The sequence below is a fragment of the Megalops cyprinoides genome, chromosome 23, assembly GCF_013368585.1.
Source record: "Megalops cyprinoides isolate fMegCyp1 chromosome 23, fMegCyp1.pri, whole genome shotgun sequence".
In the NCBI taxonomy this organism is placed as follows: domain Eukaryota; kingdom Metazoa; phylum Chordata; class Actinopteri; order Elopiformes; family Megalopidae; genus Megalops; species Megalops cyprinoides.
The window spans coordinates 14,435,764-14,461,473 of NC_050605.1; the positions used below are offsets into that span (position 1 = coordinate 14,435,764).

The 25,710-nt window shown below is 43.0% G+C and overlaps 4 protein-coding genes across 4 annotated transcripts; all 4 read right to left on the minus strand.

The window, feature by feature from the left end:
- Positions 1-127: 127 nt before the first annotated feature.
- Positions 128-4,949, minus strand: LOC118770589 (leiomodin-2-like). The gene is made up of 3 exons (XM_036518350.1): positions 4,308-4,949; positions 2,389-3,774; positions 128-428 (listed from the first exon to the last, which is right to left on the minus strand). The coding sequence occupies exons 1-3, from the start codon at positions 4,686-4,688 to the stop codon at positions 402-404; spliced, it is 1,794 nt and encodes a 597-aa protein (XP_036374243.1). The 5' UTR covers positions 4,689-4,949; the 3' UTR covers positions 128-401.
- A 489-nt stretch (positions 4,950-5,438) lies between these two features.
- Positions 5,439-12,811, minus strand: LOC118770435 (ankyrin repeat and SOCS box protein 15-like). The gene is made up of 10 exons (XM_036518092.1): positions 12,590-12,811; positions 12,085-12,191; positions 11,726-11,778; positions 11,252-11,383; positions 10,917-11,075; positions 10,441-10,686; positions 8,952-9,123; positions 7,763-8,321; positions 6,378-6,531; positions 5,439-6,281 (listed from the first exon to the last, which is right to left on the minus strand). Exons 1-10 carry the CDS (start codon positions 12,608-12,610, stop codon positions 6,112-6,114), a joined length of 1,773 nt encoding a protein of 590 aa, XP_036373985.1. The 5' UTR covers positions 12,611-12,811; the 3' UTR covers positions 5,439-6,111.
- A 498-nt stretch (positions 12,812-13,309) lies between these two features.
- LOC118770436 (ankyrin repeat and SOCS box protein 15-like) lies at positions 13,310-19,098 on the minus strand. Its single transcript, XM_036518093.1, has 10 exons — positions 19,021-19,098; positions 18,655-18,760; positions 18,431-18,483; positions 18,047-18,178; positions 16,925-17,083; positions 16,230-16,475; positions 15,974-16,145; positions 14,485-15,049; positions 13,990-14,143; positions 13,310-13,897 (listed from the first exon to the last, which is right to left on the minus strand). Exons 2-10 carry the CDS (start codon positions 18,756-18,758, stop codon positions 13,740-13,742), a joined length of 1,743 nt encoding a protein of 580 aa, XP_036373986.1. The 5' UTR covers positions 18,759-18,760; positions 19,021-19,098; the 3' UTR covers positions 13,310-13,739.
- Positions 19,099-19,885: 787 nt separating this feature from the next.
- On the minus strand, positions 19,886-24,075 carry LOC118770698 (ankyrin repeat and SOCS box protein 15-like). Its single transcript, XM_036518464.1, has 10 exons — positions 24,061-24,075; positions 23,477-23,579; positions 23,167-23,204; positions 22,947-23,078; positions 22,280-22,438; positions 21,908-22,153; positions 21,640-21,811; positions 20,700-21,264; positions 20,152-20,305; positions 19,886-20,055 (listed from the first exon to the last, which is right to left on the minus strand). The coding sequence occupies exons 2-10, from the start codon at positions 23,575-23,577 to the stop codon at positions 19,886-19,888; spliced, it is 1,737 nt and encodes a 578-aa protein (XP_036374357.1). The 5' UTR covers positions 23,578-23,579; positions 24,061-24,075.
- Positions 24,076-25,710: the final 1,635 nt, after the last annotated feature.

Below are 25,710 nucleotides of genomic sequence, written 5' to 3' on the forward strand. Positions count from 1 at the left end.
GAAAACGATTTGCTGCTTCAATAACACACCCAGTGAAAGCTAGTTGTAATGTTTGTTTAATCCATTAAGTTATACAAATCATTACACAACAGAGTATTTACAGTTTATAGGTTTTACTTTAACTTACAAATTATGATCGTACCACAGGAAAAACAAAAACAAAAACAAAAATGGTATTCTGTTAAAATATATCATAAATAAACTGGTCTTTATACAAAAGTAATTTTTAATATGTATATTTTTTATCTTAACTGAAGTATAAACACAAAACTGCAGTGCAAATTATTTAATGTCTTCCAAGGAAAAAAAAAAAAATCAAGTACCGTTCCCATGGGATGACGTGCTTGTTTATGCACAACATGTATATATCCCGTTAGTCCAGCCTTTGTGTCACAGTCCGGTTACCGTAGATAAAGTGGAACTTCCACCTGGAATGGGAACAACATTCTCTCGTCAGTTTTCTTCCAGTACAGCAAAGCTCGAGTCTACTCCTGTGCACTCAGTTACACCCATGTGACCGTGTTTCTGATAGCGGATAAGAAGGTTATATTAAGGCTGGAAAGAGAGGGAGAGAGAGCGCTGGCTGGCACTGGGAGAGAAATAGCTGCTCTTTCTATCTGTTGTTTCTAAGCAAGTGCTGGCCTGGATGAAGGTGACATTGACCGGGCAAGGGGGGGATCAACAGCCCTAATGAGTTTATTCACTTGTTTGCCATCTGATACTGTCCTGCCCTGTTTAATGAATTTATACCCCAACAGATTGTCTGTGCGGGAAAACGTTTTCTGCCGGCACTCGTCACAATGTTAGTAGATGACACCAGCGTGCCTACAATATGTAGTTAAATGCGTATCCCTTTATTTACCATCTGTCAGTGTCTCAATTTATCTTTCTGTGTGTGCTTCAGCGTGGATTTACAAACAGGCTATACTGTCTGCGCATCCTTTGTGTTACCAGTCAGTCCACGTCTTTTACCAATTATAGGTTTGTACTTGCAAATGAATCCATCTGCCTCTGACTTGCAATTCCCAGTGAGGTGGGAAAAGTGGTCTGTTTAGTTCTTTAACGCTTGTGCATCAGCGCCCGTAGCCACTCTTCTTATCGAGACAGAGGTGAAAATGGGCTTCTATTTATAACTGTATTAAGTGGGAAGAATTCACAAGGTCAGGGGTACTGTCGTCCTATGATAACACTTTTTCCACAGCGACATTAGAATCCGTGCCACGGCAATATCTGAGTAAGTATTATTCTATTGCGAGCGTTGTGAAGATTGGGTTGCATATCACCGCCATATAAGAGTTCCGGAACATTCTGTTGACATATGGTTTGCCGCCATCGTGCCGTACATTTTTCTGAAAATGTTGCCACGTCTGCCACAGCTAATGTTTCAGATGCCACCGGTCCTACATCAGCTGCTAAATGCGGACTCTGCAAAATGACAGATTGCGAATCTTGAGACCAGGAATTTAAAATACACCAAAGGATTACTTCATTCTGAATGAGTCCAGCTCTCATGAAGTGTCCCCTTACCGCAAAGGCCCGGCACAGTTGTTTCAGGCCTTCCATGGGAGGGCCTTTCTGTCTGCATGTCTTTTTTAGCCAGTTGAACCATTTGCCTTTACATTACATGGCAGTACATTATTAGCATTTAGTAGACACTCTTATCCAGAGCGACATCAATTACAGGTTTTTACAATATTATCCGTTTATACACCTGGATGTTTACTGAGGCAATTGTGGGTTAAGTGTCTTGCCCAATGGTACAGCAGCAGTCCGGCAACCGTTTGGTTACGAGTCCTGCTCCTTAACCACCATGCTACACAGCCATGCTACACTGCTGCCCCTTTAGGCAATAAAATAAACTATTTTAAGTCATGGAAATAGTGCTTGGAGAAGACCTAACACAAATGGTATACTATTGTTTTGGATCTGTATTAGTAATATCTCCTAGTGTCCTCTTAATGTAAAATTCATGTGTCGTGTATGTCTAACAGCGGAGGCCGATTCCCACTGGCTGAACGCCCAGTGCCTCTGGTGATTGGATGATATACATGACTGCTTTTAACAACAGAGCATTTTCTTTGTATTTGACAGATTGATTTCCATTTCTGACATAATCTGAGTTTAATTCACAAACTTGCATTCAGTGGTCCAGCAACATACATTCTGCTAGGTGTGCTGTGACCAATCACGTAAGTCATCCAACCGTCACTCGCTGAAAATATCCAATCAGCATGCCACATAGGAGTCAACATCAGTTTTGTGGCATACAGCCATAGTCCAAATGCTCCCAGAACTGTTTTGCAGAGGTATGCTGACACATGCCTGCAAGATAACCCCTTTATTGAGTTTTGTTACTTGTGCTAGCATGTTTCTCGCATATATACTTACCCTTCTGAGTTGTCTGATGCTGCTTGAGCGAATAGAAGCCATGAGGTCATCGTGGGCCGAGCGTTGAGGCGTCGACGGCCGGGATGTGTCCTCTGTCCGTTTGTCAGAAATGGGACGCAGGGCGTTTTTCAGTTCCTTGAGGATGTTGGCATCCTTCTCCTTCGGCGCTCCTTTTTTGCCTTTTCTGACCTTGGATTTGGGCTGGCTGGCCTGCTGCTTCCTGCTCTGCTCATGCTGCCTGATCACCTCCGCGATCTTCCTGGTCGGCTTCCTCTTCTCCAGAGCGGGTCGGGAAGGAGGAGGGGGCGGGGGCGGCGGCGGCGGGGGAGGCGGGGGAGGGGGCGGAGGGGGCGCCGGCGGGGCATTTTTCCTCGCCGTGTCCTGCCGCGGCAGCTTGGGCGACGACCACGGGGAGCTCCGCGGCGATCCGCGCGGGGTCGAGGCGGGCGTGTCCCTCTGCAGGGCGGTGGTCCTGGGGTTGGCTGGCCCGTCCGGACCCCCCAGCAGCCGCTGCTCCTGCAGGCGCTTCTGCCTCTGGCGGTCCTGGTTCCGGGTCAGGATGCTGGTCATGCTCATCCTGGGGCCCGGCAGGTCGAACTGGTACCCCAGTTTCAGCAGAGTGGTGTTTTCTCTCAGCAGCTTGACGATCTCCATCTCCACCTGGCCCCCGCAGATGTGCCGCTGGTTGTGGAAGCGGAGCTCCGTGAGGGTGCTGTTCTGCTGCAGGGCCCTCATGAGGGCCAGGATGCCCTTCCCCGTGATGTAGTTGGACTCGATGTTGAGGTTGGTCACGCAGCTGTTCTCCCGCAGCATCTTGGCGATGGCGAACGCCACCTGGTCGTCCGCGCGGGTGTTGGCCAGGCTGAAGACCCGCACGTGCGTGTTGGTCGTCAGGGCCTCTGCAAAGCGTATGAGCGTCTCCTGGGAAACGTTCTCAATATTGTTCAGGTTGACCTCGGTCGTGTCGGCATCGTTGCTGAGTATCTTCTCCAGGCACTCGTCGACCACGGTGGGGTTGCCACAGGGCCTGTTGGGTGTCACCTTGATTTCTGGATCTCCATTAGCAATGGGCGGTGCTTTTTTAACATGCTCCTCCTCCTGTTTTGGCAGATTTTTTGACAGACCATTGCAGATGTTCTGACCGTGCTGGGGACTGGACCTTTTCAAATCGTCTTCTTTTGAGTTTTCTGCTTGTCGATCTTCATCTCCATCGCCTTCTTCATCTTCGGTAACAGCCTCATCTTCCTCTTGCTCACTCTCCTCTTCTTCATTTTCCTCCTCCTCATCCTCTTCTTTTTCACTCTCTTCTTCCTCTGAGGTCTCGCTACTGCTCTCTGTCACACATTCTTCCTCACTTTTATCATTGTCATCCTCTGCCTCATTGTCCTGCAATACATTATAGGATGGACTCTGTCAAGCCCTGAAACATACCCCAGACAGGGGTACTGACAAAGAAATCCTGGAACTGCGCATTAATTCTGTGCTGTTGCTGTTGCATATCTGAGATAATATATTTTTGGGTCTTGTCATGTTTCTTACTTTATCAATTGAAATGTGATCTGGGTTATCTGGAAAAATGTGTTGTCATTGTTGAAATGTTTGTTAAATTAAGTGGATTATGAAATCACAATAATAAGAAACAATAGCAAATACTCCTCGGTGATTTAAAGAGACAGTGAAGTTTGATCAACAAAAACACACTCTTAGGCCTTCCGCGAAAAAATGTTGTACTGGTGACATTGTTTCTTTCACAAAATGATGTACAATATTTCAGAATTCCTCAGCGCTGGAATTCTTCAACTCAATCACCAGGCCAAAACGGTTTACTGAAGTGAAAGGACCAGAAAACTAACATTTTTACAATATAAGAAACAGGACCTGTACTTTTCTTAACCTCTCCCATTCTTTCTCATCCTCACCTGTTTGGGACTGGATCCCATCCTCTCCTCCTCCAGCAGCTTGCGGGTCTCATTCTCCCAGTACTTTAGCAGAGCCTCCCTGCTGAAGGTGCCCGTCGGTGTTTTGGCCGTCTGGTCCCTCTGCCTCAGCCCGATGGGAACGTTGCTGTCCGGCTCGATGTCCGCCAGCTCCTTCTCCAGCTCCTGGAGTTCCTCCGCCGTCAGGGATGCCAGCAGCTCATCCTCGTCCAGGTCCTCGTACTTGTCCAGCTCCTTGCGGTACCCGAACATACTCATGGCGTTCCTGTCTCTCAGCCACGGACTCTCGCTCGAGAGAAGGGGGATAGGAGGTGAGTCAGTCGCCTGGGGGTTTGCGCGAGCGAGCGTCTCCGCGCAGTTCATCTAATCTCCTCAGCTGGCGGGGCGAGCCTTTAAAAGGGGGGTGGGGATCATCGCAGGGGCGCCGGAACAATGCGTCCGCCCATGATGCCGTTGCTTTTTTGGGAAGCAGGAGTCAACAAGATGGGTTTAGCAAAAAAGAGAGTGAGCTCACCCCCGGGCAGTCTCAGTGTGGCCTGTCAGCAGGTCCGCGACATATTGTTCATGCCCAAAAAAAGCCCAGCTCGGCCCGAGGAGCATTATAGGTGTACTCCTCTGAGATGGATGGCATGACACAATGTAGCTTTCCCAAGGCACATGCTGGGGTTTATATCGTGTGTTGGGTGGGGGGAACCAGCGTAAGTTCTAATATTAGGGTACACGCACAACAGCTGGTGAGGTTTTGGGAGCTACAGTATGGATATCAGCAGCTGAATAGGTTTGTATTATTTGAAAAAGTGTGTCTTGTATGTCTTTTGTGTTTGGGACTCCCTGCTTGTATCAGACATTGACTGCCATCTTAACCCTCTCACTGACTCCCAGGATTGTTGGATAAATGGCAGCCATTATAGTCAATGATAATCAAAAGATGGTGGCTACAACACCATCCGCCTCAAGAATCCAACAGGCTCCATAAACAGAAACAACCACTAATACGCTTCACATGCTTCAAACACGTGCTTCCTGCTTTATTCCTTACTCTACCAAATTAGGAATTACTATAGATACATATATATACACATACTCAAATGTACATACTGTGCATTTGCTTGTGAAAAAATTGTTGACAGCATTGGCCATTTCAGGCAAGAGAAAGCATGCAGTGTGGCGGATGATATGTCAAACACAACAACATCAAGTCTGTGTTAAACATCAGTCAATATCACAACTATTGGTAACACGCAGCTGGTAACAATAGCGCTGTAGCTATTCTCTTTTCTGTTGCGCTCCATCACAACAGCAGTCACCACAGCTCTGTTATACAACAGACTACAGTAGCAAGAAAATATTCTTTCAAACCAGAATGGAAACTGGCAGCGAAGTCTACGCTCTAAAAACGCTTCGGGGAAAAAAAAGCATCTTGAAGTGGTAAAAATAATGTGATGTTAAAAGCAGCAGTTCCAGTTCTTCGGTACATTTTCATGACTAGCATGTCAACCCCACTCATGTCAGTACTGGCAGTAGATGTGCCTCAGATATTCACATTAGTCTGTCGTAGAACAGTGCACAGTTGGGATTTCCATTCAATTCATGTACATACACATACGATCTGATGGAATGAAAACAGATAAAAGGTGTCCCAGCTGTAAAAGTAGTTTTCAGTGTCAAACAGCATACATTCCAACATTTGTATTCAAAGTGAGAGAATTCCAGATGTTCTGTCCCACATGTACTGTACAGATTGTTAGCTAGCCCTGACTAATATGCTGGACATATGTTTGTATATTTAGGCCCCCATGCCTCTACCATAAAGATCATACTCTTTGTACACCAGGTAGCTCTTGACCATGGGAGGGAAAGGGGCGGAGTCCATGATGTCAGGCTCACACAGCCTCTTTGGGGTCATCTGTCTCCGGATCACCAGTCTGCACAGGTGCTTCAGTGTCCGTGGGTTACCTGGGTCAAAGGTTAATAAAAACCAAACAGAGAGTTTTAATATTATTTACAGCACATCTCACAGCGGCGCAGCGCAGCAAAGGGGCAGAAACTCACCCAGTATGTCGCAGATCTCTGGCCACTCTCTCTGCTTCTCCAGAATGAGTTTTAGTTTGGAGCAGATGGGTACGTGACTGACGTAGTCCAGCAGAATCCGCACCACACTCCCTGACAAGTGCACCAGGCAGGACAAGCTGATGAAGTCACAGAACTGGACAAAGACACGACATAGATGTGACTCATTTCACCCAACAAAAGATACTTTGGCCATGCACATATCCATGCTAATATACACAATTCTCACAATTCTCACAATTTGAAGTCATGGTCGACATGGGCATCTTCATCAGCCTTCACAGTACATAGTGTTAAGTAATTAATGAGAAGTTCACTATGAAGAAACAAAAACCTGTTTAACATGGTAGGCACGCCTATACACAAAACTTAGTCACTGTATCCATCTTATTGCAAATAAACATTGGAAAATACCACTTGGTTTGCTTTTGATTGCCACCAATAGTTGATGTGGTTACATGACAATTATACACCATGAACCATATTTATTAGAACGCCCCCCAAAATACTGACTGTAAGAATAGCTTTGTGAATCAGACGACCTGAAAAGAGGGTTTACTGTTCACAGCTTCTGCCTCAGCAGCGAAGCTCTTATCAGCGCTGGCAGCATGCCCCAAAACATTATCAGGTATGGAACAATCTTGAACTCCCACAATCCTTTGCTCTCCCCTCTCTTCAATGTGTAGCAGCTTTTTCTGTATTCCACACAATCACAATTACTCTATTAAAAGAAAGCCCATGGGGTGTATTTACAATGCGGACTCCCTGGCAGTCTGACAAATCATATTCCTGGGGCTTTGTTGTATCCCAGATGTTCTGTCGGTCTAAATCTTTGGTTCACCTCTTTGCAGTAAATTCAACTGAGCAATTTATGTTAAAAGGATTATTAATCTTTTGCTATTCCTCTTTGGTGGCTAAATATCCCCAACAGATTAGAGCGAAGAGAGTGCAGGGCTACCGGGCATGAAAGCAAAGCAGGAACACAATGTCCAGGCCTGTGTTTCTCAGGGCGGCTAGTTTGTGCTGACAGTTCTGGAATGCTGTTGTTCTGATAACAGAGCAGACTAGCAACAGTAACTGCAGGAGTCTGTCAGAGCGTAACCAGCAAAGCCTCACGCTGGGCATTGCTGGAGCCCTCTCAAAATGAGCCGGTGACCCAAGCAAGTAAAGCCAGGTCAAAATAACCACGGCTGAAATAAATCAAAAGACAGCACCTGCACTTTTAAATAGGATCATACCTGCCTCTTCTGTCTTGATCAGCACCAGACTTCCTGATACTTGGCTCACCCCATTAAAGATGAGTCACAAATAATTTCCACTTAGTCACAAGACCTCAGGACATTATTGAAAACCTTTGGTGCACTCACAGTTATTTTCTCTTTTTGCTTGTGTGTTTGATCAAGCTGAGCATTGTTCCAAGGGCAGTGTGTACTGGAGCCGTTGTCATGGTGACAGCAGAAGCACCTCTCCGCATCATAGCCGTTGTTGAGCAGAAGTCTCATCATCATCTCGTCCCTCAGACAGTACTGCAGCGCGGTGGGGAACACCGTGTCACTGACCACCGTGAAGTAGCAGTTCACATCCGCCTGTTTGGCCAGCAGCAGCTTCACGATCTCGTACTGCCCTGCCCGAACGGCCACTAGGAGGCAGCGCAGCGGGTCCAACTCCGGCTTCGCTCCCGCGTTCAGCAGCATCTCGGTGCAGGTGACGTCTCCATTAGAAACAGCAAAATACAAGGCGCTCTTCCTCATGTCCCCGTAATCGTCTGAGATGTAATTGGACAGGATGAAGTTGATGTTGAACCCCATTTCAATCAGAAGCTGGAGGCACTCTGCATTGCCCCCTTCTGCTGCAGCGTGGACTGGGCTCTGGCCGCTGTCTGCAATGGCCAGCCGAGAGGTAACACCAATCAAGAGCTCCAGGGCCCTGCACGTGTAACATCAGGAGCGCAGGAAAGTGTTCATTAGTAATTCAGATTGTTCTTCAGTGAGGGTCTTATCATATTCCCTTAGTGCTAGTGTGTTTTTACCACAAGATCCTCCCTTAATGCATGTCCAAAAAGCCAGTACATTAGGGGCAAGAATCCTGCATCTTATGGACTTAGCTTTCAGTCAACTGCCTTAAGCATGAGATGCAAAATACTTCCTATTTACTCTCATTTAATGGCTTAAAATGAAGCTTTGAGGACTGTATTACAATGGATGCAAAAGGGTACTGTTGTAACTGATTTGTTAATACCTTATGTAAAGCTTTTGGCTAAACATATTAATGGAGGTTAATTGGTTAAAGATAGGGTACTTTAAATCTCTGATTGTCCTCAATGTGTTTTTGATTGTTGTGCATGATTAATTATTAGGCCAGTTAAAATAAGGGTTGTGTGTCCCTTTTGTAACCTTTATATCCTTTGCAACTTTAAATCACAAACTTTTAATTATATTAAATAGTTCAGTATAAAATTAGGATCAATCTCCAATCTCCCTTGGGCAAGGTACTTAAATCCCAACTGCCTCAGTAAATATCTGGTTGTATAAATGGACATGGGCCACAGGAACTCACAGATAGTGTCCCAGATAGGCTGCCCGGTGGATGGGGAGGTTTCCACATAGACTGGCCACGTTGGGATTGGCTCCATGTTGCAGCAGTAGCTCAATGCAGTCAGGATTCCCCAAACCAACTGCATCGTACAACACGCTCTCGCCATTGTAGGCTCGTGCATTTACGTCTCCCCCTAGTGGCAGACAAGTCAATTCAATAAATCCTCTGTCCTTGACATGTTGTGGATACGTGATATAAAACAATAATATACACAGTGTATCTCAGATAGGTCACTCATACATGTAAACTCCTGCAGGACTACTGAACATATGGTACTTATTAATTTGCATTAGGAAAGTAACTGATCTCTGAAAGGTCATGTACTTCCATAGAGAATGGCCTAAATGTCATGAACAGAATAGATAATTCTACAATTTTAAAACAAAACCATGAAGATTTGATACATATGTGCAAAATATATCTTCCATTCCACAAGTAAACAAAGTGATGTCATTTACACCTGTTGTGCTCTTTTGTTTTTAAATTGAGGTATTCTGTTGGTGTTTTTAATGGAACTCGTTGTTCTTGCAGTGAACAAGGTTTCACAATCATGGCACTTACTTCAGCATTAAGGGGACCTAACTAGCATATCACGGCATAAAGGGGTGCCTTCACCTGTACCCAAAAAATCCTTACTTTAACAATTATTGTTAGTAATGTGTCAATTGCATTTAAATGGTGTTATATTTTTTTTTATGTTTGAGCATCCTCTGTGTCCAGTAACTTCTGTTTTCAACCTTTTCCAAATCACATCAACTTCACTCAAAAGAGGATAATCGTACTTGTCTGTGTGAATGTGCCTGGTAGCCAGTGATTGGCTAACGAGCCCCACCTGCCTGATTGAATGCTCATTAAATACAAGTGTGTGGCAGGAGAGCTGGAGTCACTTGTTGAACAGTTTGCTTGGTTTGGTGAATAAGGCTGGTTCCTGGGGTTGGTTTTAAAATGAATTTTGGTTTTGAAAAATCCTCCTTTTTAAGGTTTAATGTGTGGTACATAGGGGTGGCACTGTTACACTAAGCTTCCTTTTATACATAGAATAAAAAGGGAAACACATTAGGGGCAACATGTGAGTGCAAGGCCACTTACATCCAGAAGATCCATATTCTTGGGCCCTCCCTAGATCACCACTTAATATCAAGACCAAAGTTTTCATTTTTTCATTATTACTTTTTCTTGTTAACCTGGCATATGCTCTTATCCAGGTTTATTTGCATAGATCACATTTTAGATTCAGTCCATTTATCCAGGTCCATATCCAGTGAAATAGTTGTTAAGTACAATACTTTGCATAAGGGTACAATGGCAGTAGCTCAATAGGGAACTGAATCTGCAGCCTGCAGAAGCCTGACACAATGATACTCATACTCCAGTCGCAGCCTTTCAGTCACATGGCATTTTACTGAGCTGCATTACTAGGTAACATTACTGCTTATCCTCATCCGTCTACCTTTGTGGATGAGAGTCTCCATCGCTTCCAGTTGGCCATGCTCCGCAGCGATGCCCAGAGGAGTCACTCCGTGGCCGTTCATCTGAGTGATCTGGCCCCCGTTCCTCAGCAGCAGCATCATGATGTCGATGCAGCCCACCTTGGCCGCCTCGTGCATGGCGGTCCACTTCGTCAGGCAGACCTGCTCCACCAGGGCCCCGTTCGTGATGAGAGTGGACGCCATGTCATATGAGCCTATTCTCACCGCTAGAGGAACATCGGAACACGTTTAAATTAATCAGCAGTGTATTATTGTGATGGTACCGGTGAATGAATACAATCTGTTCCCATAAGTATTTGTAGCACTTGGCTGTTTATACAAGTATACAGAGTTAATGTGTGTCTGCTTAATCTCTCACTGAATTTCCGATAAACTGATAAACTTCATGGCAAATGAACTGGCAAATGAACCCCCTTATACATTTCACAGACATTACCGAGCAGCAGGGGAGACTCGTTCTTGTCGTTGGTGTTGTGGGGAGACGCCCCCTTGTCCAGGAGCGCCTTCACGTTCTCCAGCAGACCCGCCTGAGCTGCCAGAGTCAGCGCCGTCTCCCCCTCCATCGTCTTCTCCTCCAGGGTCAGCTCGTGCGATGCTGCCGGGACACCACAGTGTGATCTCTCGTGCCTTTTTAAGAGGAGCTCAATAATTACTTCCGTCAAGTCATTCTTCCGGGGCCCAGGTGAATCGCTTCAGCTGCGAAGCTGTAATAACCGGTGACCATGCCGCGTGGTTTCTGAATGATTAACAGCACACACCACACTCACTCACCATCCAGGACGATTTTCAACACCTGCACCAGGGGCTGGACCGCGGCTCTGTGGAGAGGCAGCCATCCCTTACTGTCTACCTCGCTGAAGGCCGATGTGAACTCTGAAAGGACCTGGAGCCTGAATATCTCACCTATTGACAAAGAGATTGATCCCGCTATAATTGCCATTCATCATTTTTGGCTGCCCAGCAGGGTAATGTGATAGATAAAAAAGCTACAGTATCAGATTTTTATAACTAGCACAGAAATGTCACTGCTAAAAATAGCTAAATTTAATTTCCCTGCACAGTCACTGAAAAGACAAAGACAAATTGCACAGTAAATGTTTGCTAACCATTCATATAATCACAATGCTACATTTATAATCTGTGAACAGCAGGAAGTTAATTACCTGACAAACAAAAATGTTGAGCCCTAACTGCAATGAACGTCAGTTTCAACTGCTTCTCAGAGAGGAAGAAAATGTATCATACCTTGTTCAATTGCAGCTAGGATCTTCAGATTTTCATCACTGGCTATTTCTAAACTATTAAAACAATGAACAAACAAATATTCTATGCTTATGAAAATAAAAACTAGATACATTCCATCAGCAGTGACAAAAGAAATGAAGACAAATGAAATAATACAAGTTGTAAACTGCATATGTAACACAAAGTGTTGAAAGTGTTATTGAAAACCATGCCTTATTTTCAACTGTTGATTTTCAACAGAAAAAAACTGGTATAAATCCAAAGAATATCATCTGTCAAGTGAAGTACGTTGTCTCTTAAAAATGAAAAAAAAAAAAAAATCATGGTTATTCAGTCATGAGTTTTGCTGCACACTGTACCTTTCTATTGATGTTAATTCAGATTGTTTACAAGCGTCTTGAAGGCTCATTTGCAGGGCATATTCAATAAGCTGATCTTCATCCATTTCATCAATGGCATCCATTGCCTTCAAAAAGAAAAACATTAACAATTCAAATAAAAATATAACTATTCAAGCATAGTTCAGTTTACACTAACAAGTAAGGGGAGAAATCAGAGGCCCAAAGCCAAGATCATCAATGCTTTTAATTAGTTCACCATCATGATGGAGTAGAATGCATTCAAATAAAGAGCACCAAAGAGTATCAAATATGGTCTGGGAAAATTCTAACTGGAAACCACAGTGCAGAATAAAGGTGTTGCAAGTATTCAGTCATCACACTCTTGAGTCAATTTGGTTGATCAAATTTCCCTGAAATAAGATGAATGGAGCATGCAACATGCAGTTAATACAGATAGTAAAATATCAGTCTACAACTATTCCAATTCCCCAGTTTCAGATTAAATCTCCTGGGAAGTACTCACTGGTCTTAAGTGCTGTGACATCTATTGCAGTCCCTCTCTTCTTTAGAGTTAGCAGAAACTCTACACCCTGGTTACTGTGTATTGCCGAACATTACATAGATTTCTTATTAATTGATCAGCCAGCCCTTTGTTGCATTTTCATTAATACATATAGCTTCAGTCTTCACTTGTGAAATGTGTCTAGTCACAGTGAAGTGACAGATCCTTACTGTGCCAAGCTTGAGTGAGTGTTTTTGTTTTTCTCTGTCTGGACGAAACAGGCCCTCAAAGTTATATTTAGGCTTGGCCTGCTTTCGCTGCTGACTGACTGAGTGTGAATGTCAAAGCATTACTCTCAGGTGTCATGCTTTCCTGCATGTGCCTAATGCGTATCATTTCCAGCCAGTGTTAAAAGTAACGTTTGCTGGTCTTTTTAACTACAAGTAGTGAAATAAATCCTGGGTTCCATTTGTCACACTGCATTGTCACGATACGAAATCACATGTGAAATAAAAAGACATTTAAACTAAGGGAGTAGCCAACAGAAATGCTAATGTAGAATGTTAATCTTGTAAATGGGAGAAATACCCAGCACATAATGATCTTACATTTTGTCTTTATTTAAGGCATTTAAGACATTTATGGTACAGGCTCATTTTAAAGAAATGTACATGAGTTTAAGCCTGCAAAAATATTGCAAATGTGGAAAGTGTAACTCCATTTGCAGGTATGTGATCAGGAACAGGTAAGAAGATGAGTGCAAATAAAAGTCAGACAATCTGTAACATGTAGGAATACATGCCCCATGTAACTGTCCAGCAAAATGTAAAATCACACCATTATAATGTGGCATATGGATTATTCAGCAAAAATGCTAGGTGACTATAAGAAAACAAGAAGTACACAGTAAACGGGTAAAAATATACAAAATGTTGTTCAGTTAAATTCAGATTACCAACACAATCAGGTCTGATTAGATTCAGTTTGCTTCGGTCTGTAGTCATGGGAACTGAACTGATTCTGATTCAAAATGAGTCTGCATCTGGGGATGCAAACAAATTAATCATTTGATTGTCTTTAGGTGAGGAAAACATCCCTCTACAGGAGAAGCAGCTTCTTCAAGAAGAAGAATCAGGAAGATGAGGAGGAAGAAAGGGACACTTTTACATGTTTACAGGTGGTACAGGTTATACTCTTTGTACACCAGGTAGCTCTTGACCATGGGAGGGAAAGGGGCGGAGTCCATGATGTCAGGGTCACACAGTCTCTTTGGGGTCATCTGTCTCCGGATCACCAGTCTGCATAGGTGCTTCAGTGTCCGCGGGTTCCCTGGACCCACATAGAGGGTTTTACTATGATTTACACCATATCTACAGAATGTCTATGCTGCAGTGCAGCTCAGCAAAGGGGCAGAAACTCACCCAGTATGTCGCAGATCTCTGGCCACTCTCTCTGCTTCTCCAGAATGAGTTTTAGTTTGGAGCAGATGGGTACGTGACTGACGTAGTCCAGCAGAATCCTCACCACACTCCCTGACAAGTGCACCAGGTACGACAAGCTGATGAAGTCACAGAACTGGACAAAGACACAATGCAGACGTGACTCATCTCACCCGACAAAAGACACTGTAGCAGTGCACATATTCATGAAAATGTACACAGCTCCTTTCTGTCTGGGTTCATGCGCAACAACATAAAAATGTCATTGTCAGGGTTGTCAGGACTCTTTATGTTGATTTAATTAATTCTACTGAGAAAACCTATGATGTCACAAGGCCGGACAACTTACACACAGAGAAAACAAGCAATGGGCATTATCCAGATGTTATGTGAATGGATTCGAGTTAACAGCATCACTAAAATGGATGTCATATCAATGTACAAGGCGTTGTACAAAGAGCAAAGAACAAAACTCACAGGTATTTTCTCTCCTTGGCTGGATACCTCACAGAGCTGGTTATTGAGATCATTCCAGGGGCACAGGGTACTGAATCGGTTGTCATGGCGACAGCAGAAGCACCTCTCTGCATCATAGCCGTTGTTGAGCAGAAGTCTCATCATCATCTCGTCCCTCAGACAGTACTGCAGCGCGGTGGGGAACACCGTGTCACTGACCACCGTGAAGTAGCAGTTCACATCCGCCTGTTTGGCCAGCAGCAGCTTCACAATCTCATAGCGCCCTGCCCGTATGGCCACTAGGAGGCAGCGCAGCGGGTCCAACTCAGGCTTCGCTCCCGCGTTCAGCAGCATCTCGGTGCAGGTGGCGTCCCCATTAGAGACAGCAAAATACAAGGCGCTCTTCCGCATGTCGCCATAGTTCTCTGAAATGTGTTTCTCTAGCATAGAGTTGACATCAAAGCCATTCTCTATGAGAAGCTCCAAGCATTGGGGGTGACCACCATCTGCTGCAGAGTGAACAGGACTTTGGCCACAGAGTCGAATGGCCCTTTTGGTAGTGATTGGAATCAACATTCTCAGTGCCCTGAAATACAGAGGACTTGAATCAGGTGTCTGTTTACTTAATGGTCTGATTTTGCCAATTGTTCAAACTACTGCTGAAGTATGATTGTCTATTATTGTTCACCATTTACACAAAGCATGAGCAAGAACTGAGATTCTTAATGTGGATTGAGGTATATGTAATTTGGCTTGGTTTTACTTCAGAACACTGGATTTCATACAGAGGCTTGATGTCTTGGTAGGTTTTTATATTGAGGGAGGTTTCGTAACCTCTCTTAACATCTGTTCATTGTTCATGAGCAACACCTCCAAAAGGTGAAAGCTTCCTTTGCAGTACTGTTAATTAAAATGGAGTTAATAGTGTCATTTTTTGAACTACCAAAGAAAAAGTTGTTGTACTTTGTGTTTTGTGTTGCACAAACCACAACATGAACAGAAAGAGAAGGCTATACTTATAAGATATTGCTCCCTAAAAGGTGGCAAATGTATGTCTAACTATATATATTTCTTTCATGAAAGTAATAAGGGACATGACACCTGCTGTGTGAACATTCATAATATACTACAATATCTCACTGTTTTATGTTAAACCATATTATTCTCTTGTTAGCTGGCTACATTTCAAAGATGAAGAACTTGTTATTATCATAGCTTAATTTCATATTAGTGCTGTCATATATACTTTTGAGAATGGAAATAGTGTGGATAATTTACCTTTACAAATGTGTGACTGCAACTAGCTAATGAACAACATGTGTTTTGTGAAATTTATCACCTTGAGGTGGCTTCATAGCAGACCAGCTGCTTTATGAGTTAGCTTGTTGTTTTATATAGCTAGATTATCTAGCTGTTTTGACCCCCCTGGTTCTTGTTGCTATGCTTGTGACACCGGGTCAGAGAGGTTAGCCAAGTATGTTGTGTGACAGAGGGTGACGAGTGCACTCACAGCAGGTGGCCCTCGTAGGCTGCCCGGTGGATGGGAAGGTGTGACCACAGACTGGCCACATTGGGATTGGCTCCGTGTTCCAGTAGAAGATCGATGCAGTCAGGGTTTCCTGAACCAGCAGCATCGTACAACACGCTGTCGCCGTTAGGGGCCTGCGCATTCACATCCCCACCTAAACAGAGACTGAGAAACTGACACATGTCTTGTCTATGTTTGGAGCGCAGCAGTTACCTTTGGGTAAAAGTGTGAAGTTTACCGTAGTTGATGAGAATCTCAAGAACATCTGCATGGGCATATTCGGCAGCGATTCCCAGCGGAGTCACACCGTGTTGATCCCTCTCCGTGACGCTGCCCCCGTTCCTTAGCAACAGCATCATGATGTCACTGCAGCCCACCTTGGCCGCCTCGTGCACGGCGGTCCACTTCTTCAGACAGTTCTGCTCCACAACGGCTCCGTGCATGATGAGGTTGGCCACCATTTCATACGATCCCATTCTCACTGCTACAGGAAGAATGACACACATGGCATATGATTCCTTTCTTCACAGTACAGGAAAAATAGAAAACATCATTTCATCCCATTCTCACTGCTACAGGAAGAATGGAACATGTGTCATATGATTCCATTCTTCACACCCATAGTAAGAATAGAACACATGTCATATGCTCACATTCTCACTGCTACAGGAAGAATGAAACATGTTATATGAGTCCATTCTCAATGCTATGGCAAGAATGGAAGACGTTTGATTGGATCAATCATGTGTATTCATGACAGTACCTATTTCACTCATTACAATTCATTCCAGAAGGTCAAGAATGTGTTCCGGTATACAATCCATGAACCTGTCCTCTTCCATAGGTATGCATAAATAATGTGATTGCAGTTTCTCACAACTGTCATCGGTAATTGAGCTTGACTTTCCCTGCTCTGTAGTATGTAAACATTACCGAGCAGGAGGGGAGATTCGTTCTTGCTGTTGGGGTTGTTTGGAGATGCCCAGTTGCTCAGCAGTGCCCTCATGTTGTCCACCAGGCCCGCCTGAATGGCTAGAGTCAGCGCTGTATCGCCCTCTGTCGTCTTCTCCTCCAAGGTCAGCTTGTATGAGGCTGATAAATTACACTTAGTATGGGCTTCGGTATTTCTATGTTGTCTTTTTCTTTACGTTCAATACCACATAATGTGATCACAACTTGCTCTAAATATGAGGCAAACACAGCAGTTGAGTATGATATAACGACTGTATCATGCATGCTAATAAACCACCAATTTAGTTAGTTAGTTAGTTCCCAGAATAATTTATGTTATTTGATAGCTATAGCTTTTGGAAGACACTGCCTGCTTCTTCTTTGTTATGACACTGAATACACCTTTATCGTTTTAGCATGCTGCCTAGATACCAAGCCAACTGGCAAGCAAATTATCATTAAATAGGCAGTTAGCTCTAGCGCACCATTGATTACCTATCATTAGTATTAGCAGCTGGCTACCTATTAAGCCTGGAAACTGTGTATATTTAATTATTATCTCCTGTGGCACATCATATGCTGCAAGGAAAACACTTTGGCCCTCTAACAGCAAGGATAATAATGCATATTGCTAGCAAGATTACTTGCAGTGGATTCTGTGTTTCTGACATCCATTAACAGAAGAGAACACATTTATAAATTCTGAACAAAATACTGTTTCTAAAATAGTGTTTGAATTTGCCATTCTATTCCTTGTATTGAATGACTTGCAACATGCTGTTTACATGCATGGAGCTCACTCATATTTGTACTTTCTCACCTTGAAATCAGATCTAAGACCAGCTTACCCTTTGTCATTCTACACACCCCAACAATTTTATTGATCCTGTTCCACTTTCAAAGTGCAAAAAGTTGAGACTCCCCATTGCTGAGCCCATTAATAAGAAGTGTGTGTGCGTGTCAAAGGGGGAAAGGTGTAGAGGATGACAAAGGATGTATCCTTGGGTATTCTGGCAACTTCTCAGAACTGTAGACCGCCTTAATTGTGACTGCTTGTGATACACTGTGTTCCAATATGTGGAAGATTGAGTGTGACAGACTCACCGTACATCACAGTCTCTAGCACCTGCACCAGGGGCTGGACCGCAGCTCTGTGAAGAGGCAGCCATCCCTTACTGTCCACCTCGCTGAAGGCCGATGTGAACTCTGACAGCTCCTGGAGCCTGACTGTGTCCCCTGAAGGTTGGTCATGTACCAGAATGGACAATAAATCACAATTTGCAAAAGCAGGTCACGCTGTTTCCTTTTATTGATGGTGAATCTGGAATTTCTGCGTTTAAAAAACTTCCGAAACCATGCGTCGATTAAGTAACAGCTTGATCTGAGCAGTTTTTCCTGTACATGTTGACCAAAAACACAAAATGATGACACATTGCTATGGCGTGTTTCATAGCCAAAATTATTTAAAAAGACAAAAATGCACAGAACCTTGCTCAATTGCAGCCAGGATCTTTAGATTTTCATCACTGGCTGTCTCCAAACTTTTCAACATAGGAAAGAAAGAAATGTAAACATATAAAATATTAAAAATCTATTTATAAAATTAAAAGATATAACTGATAATAAACAAAAGGGAAATTAAGCAAAAACTGATTTCATTTTGCCAAAACTGAAAGTGCATTTGGAATTAGCAATACAGTATTTTCCCCTACCTTTCCATTGCTGTTAAAAATGTATGCTTGCAAGACTCCTGAATACTCATTTGAATTGCATAGTCAATAAGTTGATCTTCATCCAACTCATCAATGGCATCCATTACTTTATAGAAAATCAAAAAAGAAATAGCAATCAACTTTCATGTCTAACTCAAGTTCGTGCAGTTGAGTTAAATGGTGGAGTGCCCAAACATCATGCACTGTAAATTGCACATACAGGAAACTCTAGCCTCTCTGGTGTTACTAGAAACTCTAAACCTTGATCATAATGTCAGAGGCTATGAAGAATCAATCATTAATAGGTCAAGCTATGTTTTTAAAATCTATTTTCATGAACACAAAGAGCACAGTTTTAGTCCTCACCTGTGAAATGTGTCCGGTCACAGTCCAATCACAGATCTAGCTTTGTCGAGCCTTAATGTTTATGCTACACTGAACAGGCCTTCAGTGTTATATTTAGGCTCAACCTGCTTTCGCTGCAGTCACGGAATGCAGTTCAAACCATTCCCCGAAGAGTTATGCTGTCTCATGTGTACTATCATTTGCAGCCATTTATAACAGCCATAGCAACTGTTTCATGAATGATAATCATGAATGCCCCCTTAAATCATCAGGCTTAATGTTCTGTCACATATTGAAAATGTTACATGTGCCCGATTCATAATGTAAGTACCTTCTCCAAATGTGGGAAACCAACAATCAGACCAAGTTAATGAGCAATGTGGCATTTAAAATAACAGCATGAAATGTACTGCATGGATTCTGACATGATGGACCCAAAATGTAAGCAACAATACAACTTGTAACTATACAACATACATACTGTATTTAAACATGCATATTTATTTTTGCACAAAGCAGGCTTGGTTTTAAAAAATGTAGATGTCACAGTTTTGAAAATGTAAATTTGTGTAAAAATGTTCATAAGAATCCATACTGAGGGAGCATGTATTCATGCATTGATGAGAAAATGGCAACAAATAGAGATGTCACATTCCAAGACCGCTGAAATACATGACACCAGTTTATACTACTCAGAAACAGGAGTATGTCATGGTTGACCTCCAAACATACTGTAGATGACACAATTAACTGGATCCTACTACTTTCCGTGGACAGTGTAATGCTTGGTGAAATGAGAAGCTGCAGTGTATACCTGAAGACAACAAGCATATAAAAGCTATAACAGTACTTGATATAACACACAATGTGCAGTATATACACTCTTTTAAAGGCCAATACTTCTGCCATAAAGATCATACTCTTTGTACACCAGGTAGCTCTTGACCATGGGAGGGAAAGGGGCGGAGTCCATGATGTCAGGGTCACACAGTCTCTTTGGGGTCATCTGTCTCCGGATCACCAGTCTGCACAGGTGCTTCAGTGTCCGTGGGTTACCTGGGTCAAAGGTTAATAAAAACCAAACAGAGAGTTTTAATATTATTTACAGCACATCTCACAGCGGCGCAGCGCAGCAAAGGGGCAGAAACTCACCCAGTATGTCGCAGATCTCTGGCCACTCTCTCTGCTTCTCCAGAATGAGTTTTAGTTTGGAGCAGATAGGAACGTGACTGACGTAGTCCAGCAGAATCCGCACCACACTCCCTGACAAGTGCACCAGGCAGGACAAGCTGATGAAGTCACAGAACTGGACAAAGACACAATGCAGACGTGACTCATCTCACCCAACAAAAGATGGCATACAGTAGCACACATATTCTGTTGTCTGCAACACAGATGTAGCTCAATTCAGCAAGGTAAACATGAAAGCAATATATAAAATATAAAACAATAAGCATTTCATACATTATATTGTTTTCAATATACATTGTATGTATCCAATATTTGGTGTTCTAGTCAAGGTTTAGATTCCTTGGATTTTACATTTCACCAGCATGGGGTTCCCTATGTATTACTTCAGTTTCAGATCAGTTTAAACTGGGATGCAGTGCTACCACAAGAAGACTGACTCACTTTCACAGTAATGAAAAGTGGTACACAGTTGACTCTGCAAAAAAACTGCATTAGAGATCTACACTCACAGGCATTTTCTCTCCTTGGCTGGACACCTCACAGAGCTGGTTATTGAGATCATTCCAGGGGCACAGGGTACTGAATCGGTTGTCATGGCGACAGCAGAAGCACCTCTCCGCATCATAGCCATTGTTGAGCAGAAGTCTCATCATCATCTCGTCCCTCAGACAGTACTGCAGCGCGGTGGGGAACACCGTGTCACTGACCACCGTGAAGTAGCAGTTCACATCCGCCTGTTTGGCCAGCAGCAGCTTCACAACCTCATAATGCGCTGCCCGAACGGCCACTAGGAGGCAGCGCAGCGGGTCCAACTCAGGCTTCGCTCCCGCGTTCAGCAGCATCTCGGTGCAGGTGACGTCTCCATTAGAAACAGCAAAATACAAAGGGCTCTTCCGCATGTCGCCATAGTTCTCTGAGATATGTTTCTCCAATACAACATTGACATCAAAGCCATTCTCTATGAGAAGCTCCAAGCACTGGGAGTGACCACCCTCTGCTGCAGAATGAACAGGACTTTCACCAGAGAGCCGGATGGCCTTTTTGGAAGTAACTGGTATAAGGATTTTCAAAGCCCTTAAGATAAAATGGAAATGAATTTCGATTCATTTCGATTCTTCAGTCAAATATGTAAATTAAACATGTCTTCAAGACTTACAGGTAAAAATGAATACGTTCTCATTAATTCAGACTTTTATTCAATATACCTTTTCAGAAAAGAAGAAAGTAATAGAAAGTAGCATTATAACTGGAAGCAATTATAATTATAACATTATTGAGTATTGCCATTATAGAAATTGTTACATTTTCAATGTGTTTTCAGTGTGTGTACAGAATTATGGAGATGGTCAGCCTCACTGTCAGGCCTGAAACACTGAATCAATATACTCTGCGGATGTTATGCTAAATTATGGAAATGTAAATGTAAATGGCCTTGGTAATTCCACTCACAGATAGTGTCCCTCATATGCTGCGCGGTGGATGGGGAGGTGTCCAGTCAGGCTTGCCAGGTTGGGACTAGCTCCATGTTGCAAGAGTAGATTAATACAGTCAGGATTCCCTGAACCAGCTGCATCCATCAGTACGCTCTCCCCATTGTATGCCTGTGCATTTACATCGCCCTCTGGTGGGGGACAGAAAAACTCGTACTCACTGTCAGATTATAAACTGCGGCTATTTATTAGTTTCATAAAATACTGCTCAAAACACCTTTCTTTACCATTATGAATAAGAATCTCCAGCACATCTGCATGGGCATATTCTGCTGCAATGCCCAATGGAGTCGCACCATGACGATCCCTCTCTGTGACACGTGCCCCATTCCTTAGCAACAGCATCATGATGTCACTGCAGCCCACTTTGGCAGCCTCATGCATGGCGGTCCACTTCTTCAGACATATTTGCCCCACAAGAGCCCCGCTTATAATGAGAATGGATGCCATTGCATATAACCCCATTCTCACTGCTGTACAAAATAGAAAACATATCTGGGAGATGACATGAGATCACAGAGCCATGTACTGTAAGCATGCACAGTTTGCTAAGTGAATTTCTGTAAAGATGACCCTGATATGTACAGAAAGGTTGTTACCGAGCAGTAGAGGAGACTCGTTCTTGTCGTTGGTGTTGTGGGGAGACGCCCCCTTGTCCAGGAGCGCCTTCACATTTTCCACCAGACCCGCCTGAGCTGCCAGAGTCAGCGCCGTCTCCCCCTCCATCGTCTTCTCCTCCAGGGTCAGCTCATGCGATGCTGTAAGGGCGAGCTTACTACATCAGTCAAGTGAATTTCACTTTTGTTGAGATTACCGGGATGCCCTAAACCACTGGTGCAATGGGCATGGTGTTAAGATGCAGTGTTGCTAACACACTGTTTGTAAATGTCCCAAATACCAAAATGTGTTTTATTCCGATGTGAAGTGAAGTCCATATGGTCAAAGGGAACCTTGTGTTCCACAGACTGTTATCTTCAAGAGGCGCCTTTTGGTTCCGGTCAGATGTAGCGGCATCACTTTGTATTCTAATGCACATCGCTTGTCTCCGGCGTTTGTATTCTAATACACATCGCTTGTGTCTGGATCAAACACCGTGCCGTTCCACAGAACTGTCTCCTAACAACACTGACTTGCTGAGTAACACACGCTGCAGCTCTTCAGGAGTGTTGAAGCTCGCAAACCGCTGCTCCACTTCTAGACTGTGCAAATTGCAAATTATGCTATACCGCACTCCAGCATGCAGGGAGTTGAGTGTCATAAACTCACCGTACATCACAATCTCCAGCACCTGCACCAGGGGCTGGACCGCAGCTCTGTGAAGAGGCAGCCATCCCTTACTGTCCACCTCGCTGAAGGCCGATGTGAGCTCTGACAGCTCCTGCAGGGTGAATATGTCACCTGGAAGTGAACGGATAAGGGGGATTACGCACAACATGGGAAGGATCAGCCAGTTCTCTGGATGGTAAACAAAAAGCGCAGACCATACCTTGTTCAACGGCAGCCAAGATCTTCAGATTTTCATCGCTGGCAATTTCAAAACTTATCCCCCAAAGTGAACACAGAGCAATGAATAAACATTTCATTAAAAAAAAAAAACCTTGATAAACAAAAGCAAACAAAGAAAAACATAAAATACTAAAAAATAATCCGTGGAAATGGACAGCTAACATATCACACAACATTTTAGCCATAAATAAATGCATATAAATGCCAAATTTAATAGTCTGTACATTATATAATATCATGGATATCAACCTATGCTACAGTAATACATTTATAGCAGCAGTTGAACATACCTTTCAATAGATACAAATCGATCTTGATAAGACTCTTGAATGCTCAGTTGAATAACATAGTCAGTGAGCACATCCTCATCAATTTCTTCTGTGACATTCATACCTTATTGAAAAAGTGTAACAAATGCAATATTCAATATATTCATATTATTATTATTTTATTATTATTAATGTTGTTGTAAGTAATTCAATGTAGTAGTTTTTAAGATCTGCAAAAATTCCAGAAATAAGTACTCCTTTGGCACACACACACACACACGCACGCACACACACGCACACACACGCGTGCACACACGCACACACACACACACACAAACACACACACACACTGACACCATATTCATTCTTCATCTGGCAGGGATCAAAATCCACAGTCTAGTAAAAAGTAAAATTACACAGCAGCTGTAAAACACATTCTGGCAAAACGACTCCAGTCTGACTTCCTCATGCCAAGCAACGACATCTTACATTTTTTGCTGGAAACAGACATTTGCACCAAAGCTTAAGAAAAGTCTTCAATTAAGTTGAGCATTTTTTTTTTCGTTTAAATTCACGTATTATACATTTGAGAGTTGAATTCTCACCTGTGAAGCATGCGTCCATACACACAAAGTCAGAGGTGTCATACGACCGGGCAGGAGGAGTGTTTTTATATTTAGGCTTGGCTTTCATTGCAGCCAAACTGAGAATGCTGGTCATGCCATTACACTGACATATTGTTCTAACTGATATGTCTGAAGCAAATAATAGCACTAACATTCATTGTGTTCTAGTTCCCAGTGAAACTTATAATATAGGGTGAAGAACACTCAGTCTTTTTTCACTTAACTGACAAATTAGACCAAAATTAGGAGATGGATAGGCATCTAATACTTTATACTTTAATACATCACCTGCATTCTTTACCGTTGTCCTTGTGCTCTGTCTGAGGGCACTCTTTAGGGAAACTCCTGTTTTGTTATAGGCTTCAGATATGAGAGGTGATACCATTCAGGCGCTCTGAAATGTAGTAACTCATGTTGTCCAACTGACAGCTCTGTGAGGGTCTTAGTTGTGTTTCACTCTCACTCCTAGGTTGTTTGGTGGCATAACCACTGATAACATTTAATTTGACATAAATAGCCATTTGGCTTTTCTGAGCTTGACTGTTTTATTTATGTATTTATTTATATATGAAAAGATTCACTTGGTGTCAGTGATTCTTGGACTGACACTTTTACAAACTCACCTACCTCCTAGTTTGATTTTAAAGTTAGACAGGATGATTCAACCTTGCATTTCAACCACTTTGATGAGTTTATTTTAGATTGCATTCATTTTGAAAGCTGTGCTTACTATAGAATTTCTGTTCCTTTTAAATACCTTGGGGTTTTCTACACAAATATCTAGGAAAGAAAGTCTAGGATGCAGCCTACAGGAAGTACACTGAACACTCGATCAATGAAAGATTTGACCTTGTCAAATCGGTAAGACCTATACATGCAGGTAAGTCTACCCTGTACTCATAAATAAATTGAAATTTACAAAACTAACTTTTAGTGGAGGATTCCTTCCTTACAGCCTAATACTGGGTAAAACTAAATAGTTTTAGCTGTCACAATGTACTGACACAAATTTAGTGTTAACAGCTCTTAATTTTGTCCCTTTTTTGCAATTTGTGTGAGTTAATTGTGTTGTTGGGGATGTTTGACAAAGTCCTGCCACAAGTGTAAGGAAGTGCTAGAAATGATAATCACCTATGGCTTCTTTCACAGATGTGGTTTTGATCCGTTTCATGAAATGGCTTCAGTTGGGAACATGTCCTACATTGTGGATCTTTGTGCTTCAACAGTAACCTGATGTGCAAAGGCTGGAGAAACAACCACAGACAAACAGAGGTCATGTCACAGGTACAGTAACTCAACAGCATTGAAAACACACAGGACTGATGCTAAGCTCTATCTGTGTGACATTATTGTCAATGTGTCATCATGGTTTAGGGTATGAGAATGTAACCAGGAGGTTGCAGGTTAGATTCTCAGGTTGTGACCTTTGAGCAAGGTACTCAATCTGAATTGCCTCTGTAACTGCCAAGATGTGGACATGGATGAAAATGAACAATGTGTGAACTGTGTCTGAGTCACCCACGCCCTGAATAAGAGTGTCTGCCAAGGACATAAACAAATAATATTTAATCCAAGTGAATGTGTGGCTTCCCCCTCCAGGCAGAGAGCAAGCAAGCTCTATCCAGGAAT

Coding starts and splice junctions, on each gene's coding strand:
- LOC118770436 (XM_036518093.1), bottom strand. CDS start 18,758: ATGGATGCCATTGATGAGTTGGATGAAGATCAACTTATTGACTATGCA. Junction 14,144..14,484: donor GCCAAGGAGAGAAAATACCT/GTGAGTTTTGTT, acceptor GTCTTTGTCCAG/TTCTGTGACTTCATCAGCTT. Junction 13,898..13,989: donor AGAGATCTGCGACATACTGG/GTGAGTTTCTGC, acceptor ATGTGGGTCCAG/GGAACCCGCGGACACTGAAG.
- LOC118770435 (XM_036518092.1), bottom strand. CDS start 12,610: ATGTCACAGCACTTAAGACCA. Junction 9,124..10,440: donor GGAGACTCTCATCCACAAAG/GTAGACGGATGA, acceptor GTCTGCCACTAG/GGGGAGACGTAAATGCACGA. Junction 6,282..6,377: donor AGAGATCTGCGACATACTGG/GTGAGTTTCTGC, acceptor CCTTTGACCCAG/GTAACCCACGGACACTGAAG.
- LOC118770589 (XM_036518350.1), bottom strand. CDS start 4,688: ATGAACTGCGCGGAGACGCTCGCTCGCGCAAACCCCCAGGCGACTGAC. Junction 3,775..4,307: donor TGGGATCCAGTCCCAAACAG/GTGAGGATGAGA, acceptor AATGTATTGCAG/GACAATGAGGCAGAGGATGA. Junction 429..2,388: donor GCATCAGACAACTCAGAAGG/GTAAGTATATAT, acceptor TTCCCATTCCAG/GTGGAAGTTCCACTTTATCT.
- LOC118770698 (XM_036518464.1), bottom strand. CDS start 23,577: ATGAATGTCACAGAAGAAATTGATGAGGATGTGCTCACTGACTATGTT. Junction 23,205..23,476: donor CGATTTGTATCTATTGAAAG/GTATGTTCAACT, acceptor TGAAATTGCCAG/CGATGAAAATCTGAAGATCT. Junction 21,265..21,639: donor GCATATGAGGGACACTATCT/GTGAGTGGAATT, acceptor TTTTATCTTAAG/GGCTTTGAAAATCCTTATAC.